The sequence below is a fragment of the Nesoenas mayeri genome (assembly GCF_963082525.1).
Source record: "Nesoenas mayeri genome assembly, chromosome: 7".
Taxonomy (NCBI): Eukaryota; Metazoa; Chordata; class Aves; order Columbiformes; family Columbidae; genus Nesoenas; species Nesoenas mayeri.
Window position 1 is genome coordinate 39,527,163 of NC_137551.1, and position 13,096 is coordinate 39,540,258.

The 13,096-nt window shown below is 52.3% G+C and overlaps 1 protein-coding gene across 1 annotated transcript; it reads right to left on the reverse strand.

Moving 5' to 3' along the window:
• Window positions 1-1,601: 1,601 nt before the first annotated feature.
• BNIP3 (BCL2 interacting protein 3) lies at window positions 1,602-10,103 on the reverse strand. The gene is made up of 6 exons (XM_080347988.1): window positions 9,958-10,103; window positions 7,305-7,482; window positions 6,243-6,327; window positions 3,241-3,347; window positions 2,901-3,050; window positions 1,602-2,799 (listed from the first exon to the last, which is right to left on the reverse strand). Exons 1-6 carry the CDS (start codon window positions 9,992-9,994, stop codon window positions 2,748-2,750), a joined length of 609 nt encoding a protein of 202 aa, XP_080204114.1. The 5' UTR covers window positions 9,995-10,103; the 3' UTR covers window positions 1,602-2,747.
• Window positions 10,104-13,096: the final 2,993 nt, after the last annotated feature.

Here is a 13,096-nt window from a genome sequence, read left to right on the forward strand (position 1 = left end):
GAGGAAAAAGGAAAAGCATATGATGAAATCTACTATATAAAACATGATTTGCTTGTACCACTTCCAATTAAATAGTTTTTGATGATTTGTGGCACTTTTATCAATTCATTTTGTCCAAAGCCAGGTGGGGGTACGCGGCGCGGCACTGCAGACGCTGCCCGGCGCTGAGCCGGCTCAGGATCACCGGCAGAGCAAAGGTTTTGCTACAAGTTAGAGGTAAGATTTTTGGAGCTCGTTTCGCAGAGTCAGCGGTCTGGGTGTGCTGAGTCCCCAGCACCCCGTTGAGCGGGGCTGTGCTGGATGTGGCCCATCCAAGGCTGTTCTGTAAACCTGCAGGAGTTTCCTGCACAACTCTTGCTTCTTAGGTCCTGCGCACGTGTTTTTAATTGTCAGCGCAGTTGTTCTTCAATCAGCAGAGTGTGTCTGTGACAGCCCATCGCTGGTTACGTGATGAAAAACACTGGGAGGAGACAGACCAGCCTCTGAGGTCCAGTTCTTCCTCGGGTGGGTTTGGATGTGGCAGGAATGGGATTTAAGATGAAACTGAATTGCTTTGTTGCACACAAACACAGACCGAGATCAGACCTCCCTGTGGACGTGCGGAGCGGCTGGAGATCAAACCCGCCAGGGTGAGAGGAGCCGCGGGTTTGGGGTGAGCGGAGCCAGGGCTGGGTTTAGAGTGAGCGGAGCCAGGACTGGCTTTGGGGTGAGGAGCTGTGGGTGTGGGGTGAGCAGAGCCAGGGCTGGCTTTGGGGTGAGGAGCTGTGGGTTTGGGGTGAGGAGCTGTGGGTTTGGGGTGAGCGGAGCCAGGGCTGGCTTTGGGGTGAGAAGCTGTGGGTGGGTGAGTGGAGGCCGGGGCTGGGTTTGGGGTGAGTGGAGGCTGGGGCTGGGTTTGGGGTGAGCGGAGCCAGGGCTGGGTTTGGGGTGAGGAGCTGTGGGTGAGTGAGCGGAGCCTGGGCTGGGTTTGGGGTGAGCGGAGCCTGGGCTGGGTTTGGTGTTGGCACACAGCGGTTCCCAAGGAGCAGAGCCTGCAATGGGTGTCGGGATCAGCTCCGGCCCCTGGCTCATCCTCATGCTGTGAATGCAACAACCACGCTACAGGCAGGAAAAGGTTCAATAACCTGTGCGGGAGCTCCAGGGTCCCCCTGCCCACAGTCAGACAGGAACCCATCCTAGCAGTGCTGATGGGCAATCCTTCATTTACCTTTAGATGCAATGTATTTAAAAACCTTTGCTTTTCCAAAGGAGGTGGAAGCTGCTGATCTGACAGTCACCCCAACACCCATGTTTTTAATACTGCTTGAGTGGGACACTGAGGTTCAGCTCTGCCTGCAGTCAGGTTAAAGAAAACCTGTGTCCTATGTCACGTGTGAGAAATATTATTCAGAATTAAAATACTCCTAAAAATCTGTTTTCCATTGCACATCCAGCAGGAACCCCCGACAGCCCCTGGTCGCGCTGCACACGGGGTGTGATTCAGGGGCTCGAGGAGCCCCAGCGCTGCAGCCCAGGGCACCCGCGGCTCTGGGCAGCGTCACGGGCACCCGCACCCGCGGGTTCTGCTGCAAGCAGGGAAGGAAGAGTCAGGACTGCGAAACAAGGATAAAGTAGCAAATTTATTTTGTAAATGATGATGACAGTACAAAGTCAAATGCGCATCTGCGAGTTCAGTGAGTTCAGTGAGTTTCAGTTGTGGCTCCTGCTGCCGGCCCAGCCACCGGCCCCTTCAGGAACAAGCAACGAAGCTGTTTCCTACAGAAACTTAAGTTGGTTATGCAAGTGAACAGGGTGAAGCTCTCGTTGAAAGACAAAGAGCATTATCAGCCGCTTTCAACGATTACTAGAGAAAAAGGAATGAGAGAACTCTGACTCCACAAGGAACCTTTTTATTTAAATATATAAAACACGGTATTTTGGCAAACGTTCATTTTCTTCTCATTAAATAAGGTAAAATCACTGAATGAAAAAGCATTCCATTAGTAAAAACAAATATGCAAGCAACCCTTTTTTAAATCTATACAAGGAGGAGGCAAATATAAGATGCAACTGTTATTACTTTACAGACGAGAAGACTGAGAAGCAGTAGTCTGCAAGTAGATACAACAGAAGGAACGACTAATAACCGGGGACTTATTTAAGTGTCTTTGCAAAAGAAACTATTTATTAGGCACTAAAGTCCAAATTTAAACTCAGGCTATTGTGCATCACACTCTGAACTAGTGAAACCCCAGGGAAGTTTGTGCTCCGCTCGTTCCTTGCGGCTGATGGTGCCGCGGCCACGAGGAGCCGAGCAGAACCGAGCGGGGAGCTGCCCCGAGCGAGGGAAAGGCTCCGCATTCCCCTATAGATACATAAGGCCACGCATTGTTTAGGCTAATCCCTTGTTGCCGTGATTACAGCAGCAGCGATGAACACTCATGGATGAAGCACAACAGGACAGCAGTGCAGGTGAATGCCCAGCTGAAGCACAGCTGCTCTACTAAAGCCAGGCTTGTTCTGAAACACCAAGCGGTTGAATTTTCAGAGATACTTCACTACAAAGCAATACAGCGATGTTACAGCATCTAAACCATGCTCTGCGGGCTGATCCGGAGGCTGCATCTGAGCCCTCAGCTCTACTGTCTCTTTCCCTCTTCCTGAACCAGCAGCACAGCAGTTACAGGCCACACGGTCAGTGCGGGCTCGGCCCCTCCTGCTCCCCCCTCCTGTGCTCCCAGCTCAGCGTTCGCTTCCAAACGCCGGTGCCTTTAAAACGTGCTGCTCGAAGCCGTGGTCGTGAGGCGTCTCCCGATGTACACCCTGCGGATCAACAACACACGCTCAGTGAGGGAACTGGGAGGCAGAATCAGGCCTCAGAGAACACAGCTAAAAAAATATAGATTCTTTAAGTTAAAACTCACCCTAGTCCAATGGCAAGCAAATGAGAGAGAAGCAGAGATGGGAGAAAAACCTTCAAGAACTCCGCTGAGAATATCCCTCCCTTCTTCATGACGCTGGTGTTCCTCATGCTCAGGGTCGCCGTGCGCCGCGGGTGCTTGAAGAGGAACTCCCTGGTGTGAGGGCAAACACCGTGACAGCGTTACCGAGCTGTGCCGGGACGGGCAGGACTGCGGCCGCGCTCCCAGCGCTCACCACCCAGCGCCAGTGCTCACCGCCCAGCGCCAGCGCTCACCGCCCTGCCCTCACCACCCAGCACCAGCGCTCACCACCCTGCCCTCACCGCCCAGCACCAGCACTCACTTTGGGGGGATGTTCTCGGGCCGGCTGGACCAGTCCCATATCCAGTCCGCATTCTTCTTCAGGAGCCTTTCCACCTCCCTCCTCCTCTCCAGGAAATCTTCTTCAGACTGAAACGAAGAGCCGAAGAGCCGTTATCAGAGGGCGGGCTGGACCGGGACGGCTCCACACTCGCTGCTCCCATCCCGTCCCGCTGGGGACTCTCCAGACCCCTTGTCCTCAAGTATCTCCTGCTAAGGATGGGGCTGAGGGAGGTCTGTTCTCAGAGCAGATCACAGAATCACAGAATCGACTGGGTTGGAAAAGACCTCAGAGATCATCGAGTCCAACCCTTGGTCCAACTCTAGTCTGTTTACTAGATCATGGCACTAAGTGCCATGGCCAATCTCAGTTTAAAAACCTCCAGGGACGGCGAGTCCAGCACCTCCCTGGGCAGCCGTTCCAATGCCTGAACATTCTCTCTGCACAGAATTGCTTTCTAATATCCAGCCTAAATGTCCCCTGGCAGAGTTGAAGCCCATGGCCCCTTGTCCTATTGCTGATGCCTGGGAGAAGAGCCCAATCCCCACCTGGCTAGAACTGCCCTTCAGGTAGTTCTAGAGAGTGCTGAGCTCACCTCTGAGCCTCCTCTTCTCCAGACTAAACAAGCCCAGCTCCCTCAGCCTCTCCCCATAGGGCTTGTGCTCAAGTTTGCTTAAGACTACCCTGCACATCAGACACCAGAGCCCTGCACTGGATTGTTCCATCTAGGACCTGAAAATATCTCCAATTACACATCTGCCCGGCATTTGGCACAAGAAGCTTTCTGCCCATGTTCAGAAGCAGCCGCCGTGCCTCTGACCGTCCTCGAGCTCGGGAACACGAGCCAGTGAAACTATCAATACTCTAATCCCAGCCTGGTAAAGCAGCTAAGCCAGCCCAGCTCTACCTGTGCGGAGATGAGCCCCGGACAGCCCGGGGCTGTGTTTCCATCCAGTGAATTACAGCAGAAAAGCTGAATCACAACACAGCTCTTCGCTTCTCACACACGCGTTAAATGGAGCCGAGGTCTCGCGATAAAAATAGCATCTGATCACAGAATTAAACCAGCTACATATGCACATGTACACACGCAGGAATGGAAATGAAACTGCCCAGGGAACTTCCATTCTGATGGTTTTCTAACTTCAGTTCTTCTCAAAGCCTAAATAATGATCGTTAAACTTCGGAGGAGTTTTCTGGCAATAGAATTGATTTCCAGCCATGTATTCAGCTAACCCGGAGCTGGTGATTCCTGTAGGAGCTGTAGCCATGACGGGAGCTGCAGCTAAAGGACGAGGCAATGGGACCAAGCGCTTTTCTTGTCGTTTTGAGAACCGACTACACCCACGTGTTGTTGGTACAGCTGTATAACCTACAACTGCATGAAGTTAAACCCCACGGGTAAGTGCTGTAAATTCTGTACAAACAGCCAACACACAGACTGGGTGTAAAAAGTGTTTAAGAGCAGGCAGGAAAAGACAAGCCCTGAACTAACAGCCAAGGGACCAAGGGGACCCTGAGACAAGGCCCAGCGCCCCCTCAGCTACACAAGAGCAACAATTGTCACTGAAAATGGGAGGGGATGGAAAAAAACCAGGGTTTTTTAAAGTAAAATGCAAAGGGCCCGAGTTGTTCCTAGAATTAAAAGAAGTCCCACACTGGAGCGTAACTTGGTGCTGCTGACTCTTGCCAGTTTACTGTACATCGCTATTTCTTTTCACGCAGAGGCTCCAATAAAGTATTCTCTTGGTTTCTAATTGCCGGCTGCTAACTCTGTAACCATGTGGCACAGGCACAAAACATAATTTAAAGAGCAAATAGTATCTCTATACATACACAGCGCAGGCAGAGTGATTCACCCAAGATAATACAGCGAGTCTTTGCAAGAGCAGAGCAATTTACTTAAATAGTTCTAATACTTCACTGCTCAAAATGTATTTTTTTCATATTAAACTAGTATCTAATTACAGTGAAGACTTGAGAGTTTAGCCCGTCATCACGCAGTAAACTACACATTGCCAAAGCATGGTTAATGCACAGCATCCCTTTCCCCGTTCTTCTCACAAACGTATTTACTAACTTTCTTTGCAAGTACATAAACAAAGGCACAAAATGAAAGCAGGAGTACCAGTGAGCTTCTCAAAGCCACACGTAGAAATGCTAAGTGCTAGTTGTTAACATGAACAGGAATCACAAAGCTATGGCAGCGCTCTGACAACATACGTTATTTGCTGTCATGTTTAGGTGACTCCGGAAGTTCTTGCTGCTGCCAAATTCCCGTTTTACATTCACAATGCGCAGGTTGTGCATTTAAACACCGTTTCATTGTGGGGATGCACAACCAGTACCACGGTGACAGTCAAGGAGGAAGAGGAAACTCCCGCAGGGTGAGCTGCCCAGAGGACCCTGATGCTCGCTGTACAACCGCGCGGGTACCTGCCCTGCTGAGAAACTTCCTATACACCCCAACGTAAAATGCAGCTGTCTCTCAATCTTTAGACTCCCATCACCATGGGCCTATTGAGAAGCATAACGCCCGCTGCACAGGAGAAGTGAAGCAGCACAGAGAACACGCCTCAGGGTCCCCAGAGCTGGGGACGGAGCGAGGCGCTGGCTCCGGCGCTGGCTCTGGCTCTGGCTCCAGCCAGCGTTGTGCTCTGGAGCAGCCTTTCTCTCTCTCTACTTGTAGGATCTGAAGGGTGGTGCTTCCAGCTTGTGCTGGGAAAGAGGCACGTGAGAACCAGCCATTTGGAAAGGCAAGAAATCAGGGCACTTCAATCCTTCTCAAATATCTCAGGTTAGTTTAAAAAACAAACTCTGCGCAAGTCAGACGCAAACACCCAAAGCCTGACTCTGCAAACCTTAATCCAAGTTACTAAGTTATTTAAGTCTCTACATTAGCAGCTTCACCTCTTATTTCTTAATGCTGTTTTTTAAACAACGAGTAAGAAATTATTTGTCCCCAAGCAAGACAAGCTCTTTACCTGAAAGCTGTTCTTCTCCCCGCTGCTGTGACTCTCTAATTCCAGAGCTCGGTGACTGTCCTGCGGTGTCTGGGAACGAGGAGGGCTTGAAGAACAGAAGAGCAAGGAAGAAACAACTCGTTACATTCTGTGTGACAGGGTTTGTGGTATGAACTAAAAGCCAGCCAATAAGGCTTGTAAGAAGAGTTCTCCCAAAGAGCCAGAGTGCCCTGACCCTACCTTACGAGATTAATCTGTCAGCGGGTGACACAATCCAGCCATCGTATTCAATTAATCTTTGATTTCCTAACAACCTGCCAAGCAGACTGCTGCACAGGGCTGGTTTTCAGCAGTGCACAGATAGGCCTGGGAAGCTGTATGATTTGGCCTGTGCAACTTATTTAATAACAATGGGCAGAAAATGGGGAATGGAAGTGGGGTTTGCTTTGAATTCAAACTAGCAAGTCCTGCATCCTACTGTTAAGCTTTAGGCTGCAGACTTCAGAGCCCATTACAATCAGACACATGAATTAATGACGGCCCCGGAGTATTCAATGTACCAGGACAAGGCTGCTGCCTGCACACACGCAGCACAGCCACGCACAGTGCAGCGGCTGCCGCTGGACTTCACCAAGATGCACCAAAACCCTGCCATGGCACCAAAACTCCGCCATGGCACCAAAATCCCGCCATGGCACCAAAACCCTGCCATGGCACCAAAACCCCGCCATGGCACCAAAACCCCGCCATGGCAACAAAATCCTGCCATAGCACCAAAATCCTGCCATGGCACCAAAACCCCGCCATGGCACCAAAACCACACCATGGCATCTCCACGAGATGCAGGAAGTCTTCGAGCGTCCTCTCCCTGCACCTTCTTTCTGGTTTCAGGACAGGCTTCTACCCAAATGTTACTCTAGTATTTAAATACCAGCCTTTTAAGCATGAAATTTTCCTCTCTCTGCATATACGTACATGCATGTGCGTGTGTATATACATACACGTATGTCAGCATTTCTGTATTTGTATTTCCTCTTGTTTGTGCAGCAGCACCACTGGCCTCCGCCCAAGCGCTCTGCTTACCTGTCACAATGAGAACTTTCTCTTGAGCTGCTTCTTCCAGACTCGTGCTGAGCGTCGAGGAGAATCTTCTCCATGTCGCCGTTGTGAATGGAAATGGAGGCAGGCACCTGTTCCTGGCCCGTCGGGGTGGCGGTGCTGCCACTGCCATTGCTGCTGAAGTGGAGCTCTACCCAGGAACCTGGTGGCAGAATTGCAAACAGAACCAGAATGAACCAAGGGGTTCATGTGAAAGGCATCTAAACCGTGAGGCTGCTGATCCTCCCCAGCACCACGGGCCGCTTTGAAAGGCAGAAGCATGAATGCTGCCACCTCAGCTCCAAGCACGGTGCGATGCCCCGGCGCGGGGGCTCTGCGGGCAGCCGGAGCTGCCCAGAGGCTGCTCAGTACATCATGTCTCTTCCTGCAGCTGAAGATCTTTTACTGCAGGATACGCTTCATTTTTATTGTTCAGCGTAGGCGGTAGGCAAATAAAATAATCTCAAGGACTTTCTCTGCGGAAGTTTATTTATCCATTTATCAAAAATATTTTAGGCTGGAGAATCCCATAACTGTGTTTTGTTGGGCCTTTTTTCAGTAAGCGTTTTTAGGTGTTACTGTTAAGCAACAGAGGATATGTGGCAACGACCAGATCACGTGTTTGCTACTCGCAGTATATTTAACATGGAGTCACATGTTGCTTTGTTTTTTTAAGAGTGTGCTCAACAACAACTCTCTCTGGACTACGAGTAACCCGTGCACAACGTACCTGCTGGCTCGTTCACAAACCAGCTCAGGGGACAGATAATATCTGAATTATACAAATGTCAGTGGAATTTATCGATGTAACATGTTGATGTGTGCAAACAGCAGTTTGCAGGAAATACAACAGTTATTGCAGAAGCAAGCGGGCAGGGGAAACTCCCGGGATCCTGGTGCACAGAGCAGAAGGAGCCGGGGGCAGACGCACGGACAGGGCAGACGCACGGACGGGGCAGACGCACGGACGGGGCAGACGCACGGGGCAGACAGACGGACGGGGGCAGACAGATGGACAGGGGCAGACAGACGGACAGGGGCAGACGCACGGACGGGGCAGAGCATGAGGAGCAAACCACGTCAGAACAGAGGGAGGAAGGAGAGGTTTTACCGGCACGCAGGGGGGAGACGCCAATGCAGAGATGTAGCGTGAAACAGAAACATCAAATGAAGAAAGATACTGTGGTTGAGACTGAAGGTTCACGAATGAAATGAAAACAGCAAGAAGCCAAACTGCTTAATCTGCATTAATAACGTTGTTTCATCTCTTCTGAAAAGCCAGATAACCACAGTATCTTTTGGATGGAAACATACTGGGTTACTGAGTCTTGAAGCAGCATTTTTCCAGATAGCCTCTTTTATTTCACAACTGTTTTGTTTTGTTTTCCCCTCCACGTGACACTGTATGGTATGTGTCTGGGTATGTGTTTATACCCAGACTAACTTTTCCCTATTCTGATGGAAGCCCAAGCTGTTACCAAAGAACGATCACGACCACTGAGGTTTAATGAGACAGTGTCCAACTGGAGCTCCTCACACATCCCCCCTGCTCCCAAAGCACAAAGACCCCGTGTGCTGCACTACAGTGATCTGTACAGCCCTTGGGAGCTGTTTTCTCCTGGAAAGACACACAGCGCTGGAGGCACCATCACATCTCAACAGTCATCAGCACCACAGGCGAGCAGAACCGCTTCATACAGCAAACCAGCGCTGCCGACTGCAGTGCTACTGGATCCAGCATTAATGGGCTTTACAGACCCTGAAAACTCAAATGTTGTTGCTGTTTGGTGAACACAGAAATTTAGCCTCGCTTCTGCTTAAAAATAAAAAAAAAGAAAAATGCATGATAAAACATGGAGAGGATGAAAACTGTAACAAAAGGATCACAGTACATTCTTCTTTTAGGCAGTCTTAAGGGTCAGGTTGTGCCAGTGCACTAGGAATATGCTCTTGTATCATCTTTAAAGGCAAAAAAGCCCATATTTTTACGAAGTTGGAAATATACGCACGTCTAGCGTGGCAACGCAAACCGAACAGATTGAGTTGTAGGGATGGATTTTTGAGGAGAATGATCTTACATGATGTTCCAGCCCAGGATACACACTGTGGGAGTACAGACCAGCATTAAAAAAAGCACTCAGGTAGCTCTGGAAATCTTAATTTCTTAATAGATGGCTTTCAAAACTAGGAACAAAAAGGCGAAATGCCGCAGAAAGATGAGAACGCCTCCCTCAATGGCTAAAACCACCGCGTACATGGGTTCATGCCGTCGCCCGCAGGTCTCGGGGTGAGCTCCCTGCCGGCCCTTGCTGAACACACGGTCCGTGCGGCTGACCTGCGCTGCCCCCAGCGACTCCCGTCCCGGAGCGCACCGACCGATCCGCTCTGCCCACGCTCATCTCCGCGCTCCCAGGCAGCTCCGCCCCCGGTTTAAGGAGCAATCCCCGCCGGGGTGCGCGGCCAGGGGCTAACGGAGCGGATCCCGTCAGCCCGGCCCAGCACACGCTCCCGGGGCCGCTGACAGGCGCTGCCCGGGCAGGCCCAGGGGGCGGCCCGACCGACCGGCCGCCTCGGCGCCGCGCAGGCCGGCGCGATCGCAGGGAGGGAGCCCGGACACGGACACCGACACCGCCCTTACCCTGCAGGTTCTCGTCCTGCGAGCTGTGTCGCGACATGGCGGATCGGCACTCGGGACACGGTGCTGCGGCCGCGGCGGGACGCGCACTGACCGACCCGCGCCCTCCGCCGCCCCTGCGGCTGCGGGACCGGCGGCGTGACGTCAGCGGCCGCCCCGTTCCCATTGGCCGCCGCAGCGGGGCGGGGGGGGCGGAGCTGTGCGTCCCCTCACGTCACCCCGCGTCCCCTCACGGGCCGGCACGTTCTGTCCCGTTCCGCCGCGTTCCGTCCCGCTCGGTGCCGCTCGGTCCCGGTCCCCCTGCTCCCTCCCGGTGCCTCGGGGGCGGGAGCCGCCGGGGCAGATGAGCTGCGGCTCCGAGGATCCCCAAAAACCTCCCGGAGCAGCGGGATCACAGAATCAATCCCAGAGTGTCAGGGGCTGAAGGGCCCTGGAAAGCTCATCCAGTGCAATCCCCCCATGGAGCAGGAACACCCAGATGAGGTTACACAGGAAGGTGTCCAGGCGGGTTGGAATGTCTGCACAGAAGGAGACTCCACAACCCCCTGGGCAGCCTGGGCCAGGCTCTGCCACCCTCACCCCCAACAAGTTTCTTCTCATATTTCAGTGGAACCTCCTGTGTTCCAGTTTGCACCCATTGCCCCTTGTCCTGTCCCTGGTTGTCACCAGCAGAGCCTGGCTCCATCCTCCTGACACTGCCCCTTTCCATATTGATCCCATGAATGAGTCCCCCCTCAGTCTCCTCTTGTCCAGCTCCAGAGCCCCAGCTCCCTCAGCCTTTCCTCACACGGGAGATGCTCCACTCCCTTCAGCATCTTGGTGGCTGCGCTGGACTCTCTGCAGCAGTTCCCTGTCCTGCTGGAACTGAGGGGCCACAGCTGGACACAAGATTCCAGATGTGGTTTCCCCAGGGCAGAGCAGAGGGGCAGGAGAACCTCTCTGACCTACTAACCCCGGTAGATCCCCCGGTGCTGGACCCTGAGCTGAATAACGGGATGACCGCCCCATGGAGTTACACAAGAGAGCAGAAAACTGCCCGTGGATACCAAGGGGAACTGTGTCTGACTGCAAAAGCACCAGCGCTGGCCTCAAAACCAGCCCCCAACAGCCCTCAAACCAATGGCACAGGCCCTGGAAATAGATAATAGTTAATTTCTTCTCCTTTTTAATGTTGACTGAGGCTGCATTGCTGTCCAAGCAGACAGCAGGGGCCCTCCAAATAGGAAAGCACTTTGTTAAGGCTGGTGCTGCCAACTGAAAACAGATACTGATTGACTGCTGTGAGTTCATGAAGACAAATATATAAAATTTTACTTTATTTGGCCAGAGGATGGGTAAAGTGTTGGTTATGGAATTAGAGGCATTTTCTCTAGGTGGAAATTGTTTTCATTTGTGCCTTTCTGCAGCAGGCAATCAGGCAGCCCAAGTAAATGCACCTTCTGGTCAATTTGCGGTGACTTACTGTGACAGCAAGGAGTGATAACCTGCAACCTTCCCAGGAAGGTGGGGTCAGGATTTGAGTTATATGTGCATTATACTCGGTACAGCCAACGGGTTATCAGACAAAGTGGAGCAAAGACATTTTTGGGGTCAGTTCTCCAGCTTTTAGTCCATCCTTAACACACAGGTTTTCCACACCTCAGTCTTAGCCCTGCTGCGACTAGCAGGGAGCTTTAGGTAGGACTTTATCTGGGCTCCTTCATTCGCACAAGCCCAGAGCAGCTCTCAGAGTAGCCCAGGAGCCGTGTACCATGCAGAGCCCTGTCCCGGCACCGCACATCTGGGCACAGCTGGAGGGTGGCTGTGGGAGCCGGGGCGCATTGTGTGCATGCAGCCCCTTCAGAGAGCAGCCTCGCCAAGCACGCCAGTGCCCCAAGCAGCTTCTCTTGTGTCTGACCGCAGGAAATCTGCCGAGAAATTTGTATTTAATTCACATGATTAAAAATCAGTTTTGTTCTGCTAAGAAACTCAGGGCAAATTTGTCCGCATCAGAAAAAACAAAACAAAACAATTTTAAATTGCAGAACTGTTCAAGAAGAAAGTTCCCTATGTTTGTGCATTGTTTTATGGTGCCCCTGTGTGCCAGGGTGGAGGGACAGGCACAGACACGGCTCTGAGAGCTCTGGTGCCCATGCTGCAGCTCGTTGGTGCCCATCCTGCAGCTCAGACACGGCTCTGAGAGCTCTGGTGCCCGCGCTGCAGCTCGTTGGTGCCCATGCTGCAGCTCAGACACGGTTCTGAGAGCTCTGGTGCCCACGCTGCAGCTCGCTGGTGCCCACGCTGCAGCTCGCTGCTGCGCTCTGCTGCCCTGCGATCCTCCCTCTGCACCTCATTTGCAAAGGAAACCCCAGCAGCCTCCAGCAAAGAGCAAGTTCACCGTTCCAGGGAAGTGTTTGTCTTCTCCATGTGAATGTCACACTCGCCTTGGGGACTGCGGCAGCATTTGAGGGACAGGCAGCTCAGTGCTGTACTCACACAGATATGGGCTGACTGGCTCAGGAGGGAGAAGCGGTCACCAGAGCAACTGTGACCCCACTGACACAACCACCTTTTCAGTCTTTTCCCACTGAAAACAATCTCCTTGGGGAGATTTCCAGCCGCAGGATCTCCCCTAGTCACCAGCAGCGTTTTCCTCTGCTCTGGAACCAGCAGTGACTCCACGATACTCATGGCAGTGGAAATGTGCTCTGACAGTGTCTCCTTCTAGCACAAACCCCCTGACAACTATTTTATCCTGTGGTGCTGTGCAAACCCTGCACATACTCTGTGCGGAGCAGGATATTTGCTGTGGGCAGCACAAATATCACATTGTCTCCAAATTGGCTTCCTCTGTTACTGGCTTCTCGGCAGCCAGGGGCTCTTCTCCGGGGCAATGTGGGCACACACAGAGCTCTGTTAAGGCTTCCTGATGAAGTCGCTCCCCTTCTGTTCTCATGGGACGAAGTCTGTAGCTGACCCCACCTCATCCTCTTTGCAGGATGCGATTCACAACTGAGCAGCTGCATGGGAAGGTAAGAAAGACAAAGCATTGTAGTTTCAAGCCCAGTGTTTTTTCCAGCATGGTGGAGATGTCTAGCTGGTGTCCAGCGTACTGAAATTGCCTACAGACGGGGTGCTCCAGGTGCCGCCCCGGCATACCAGG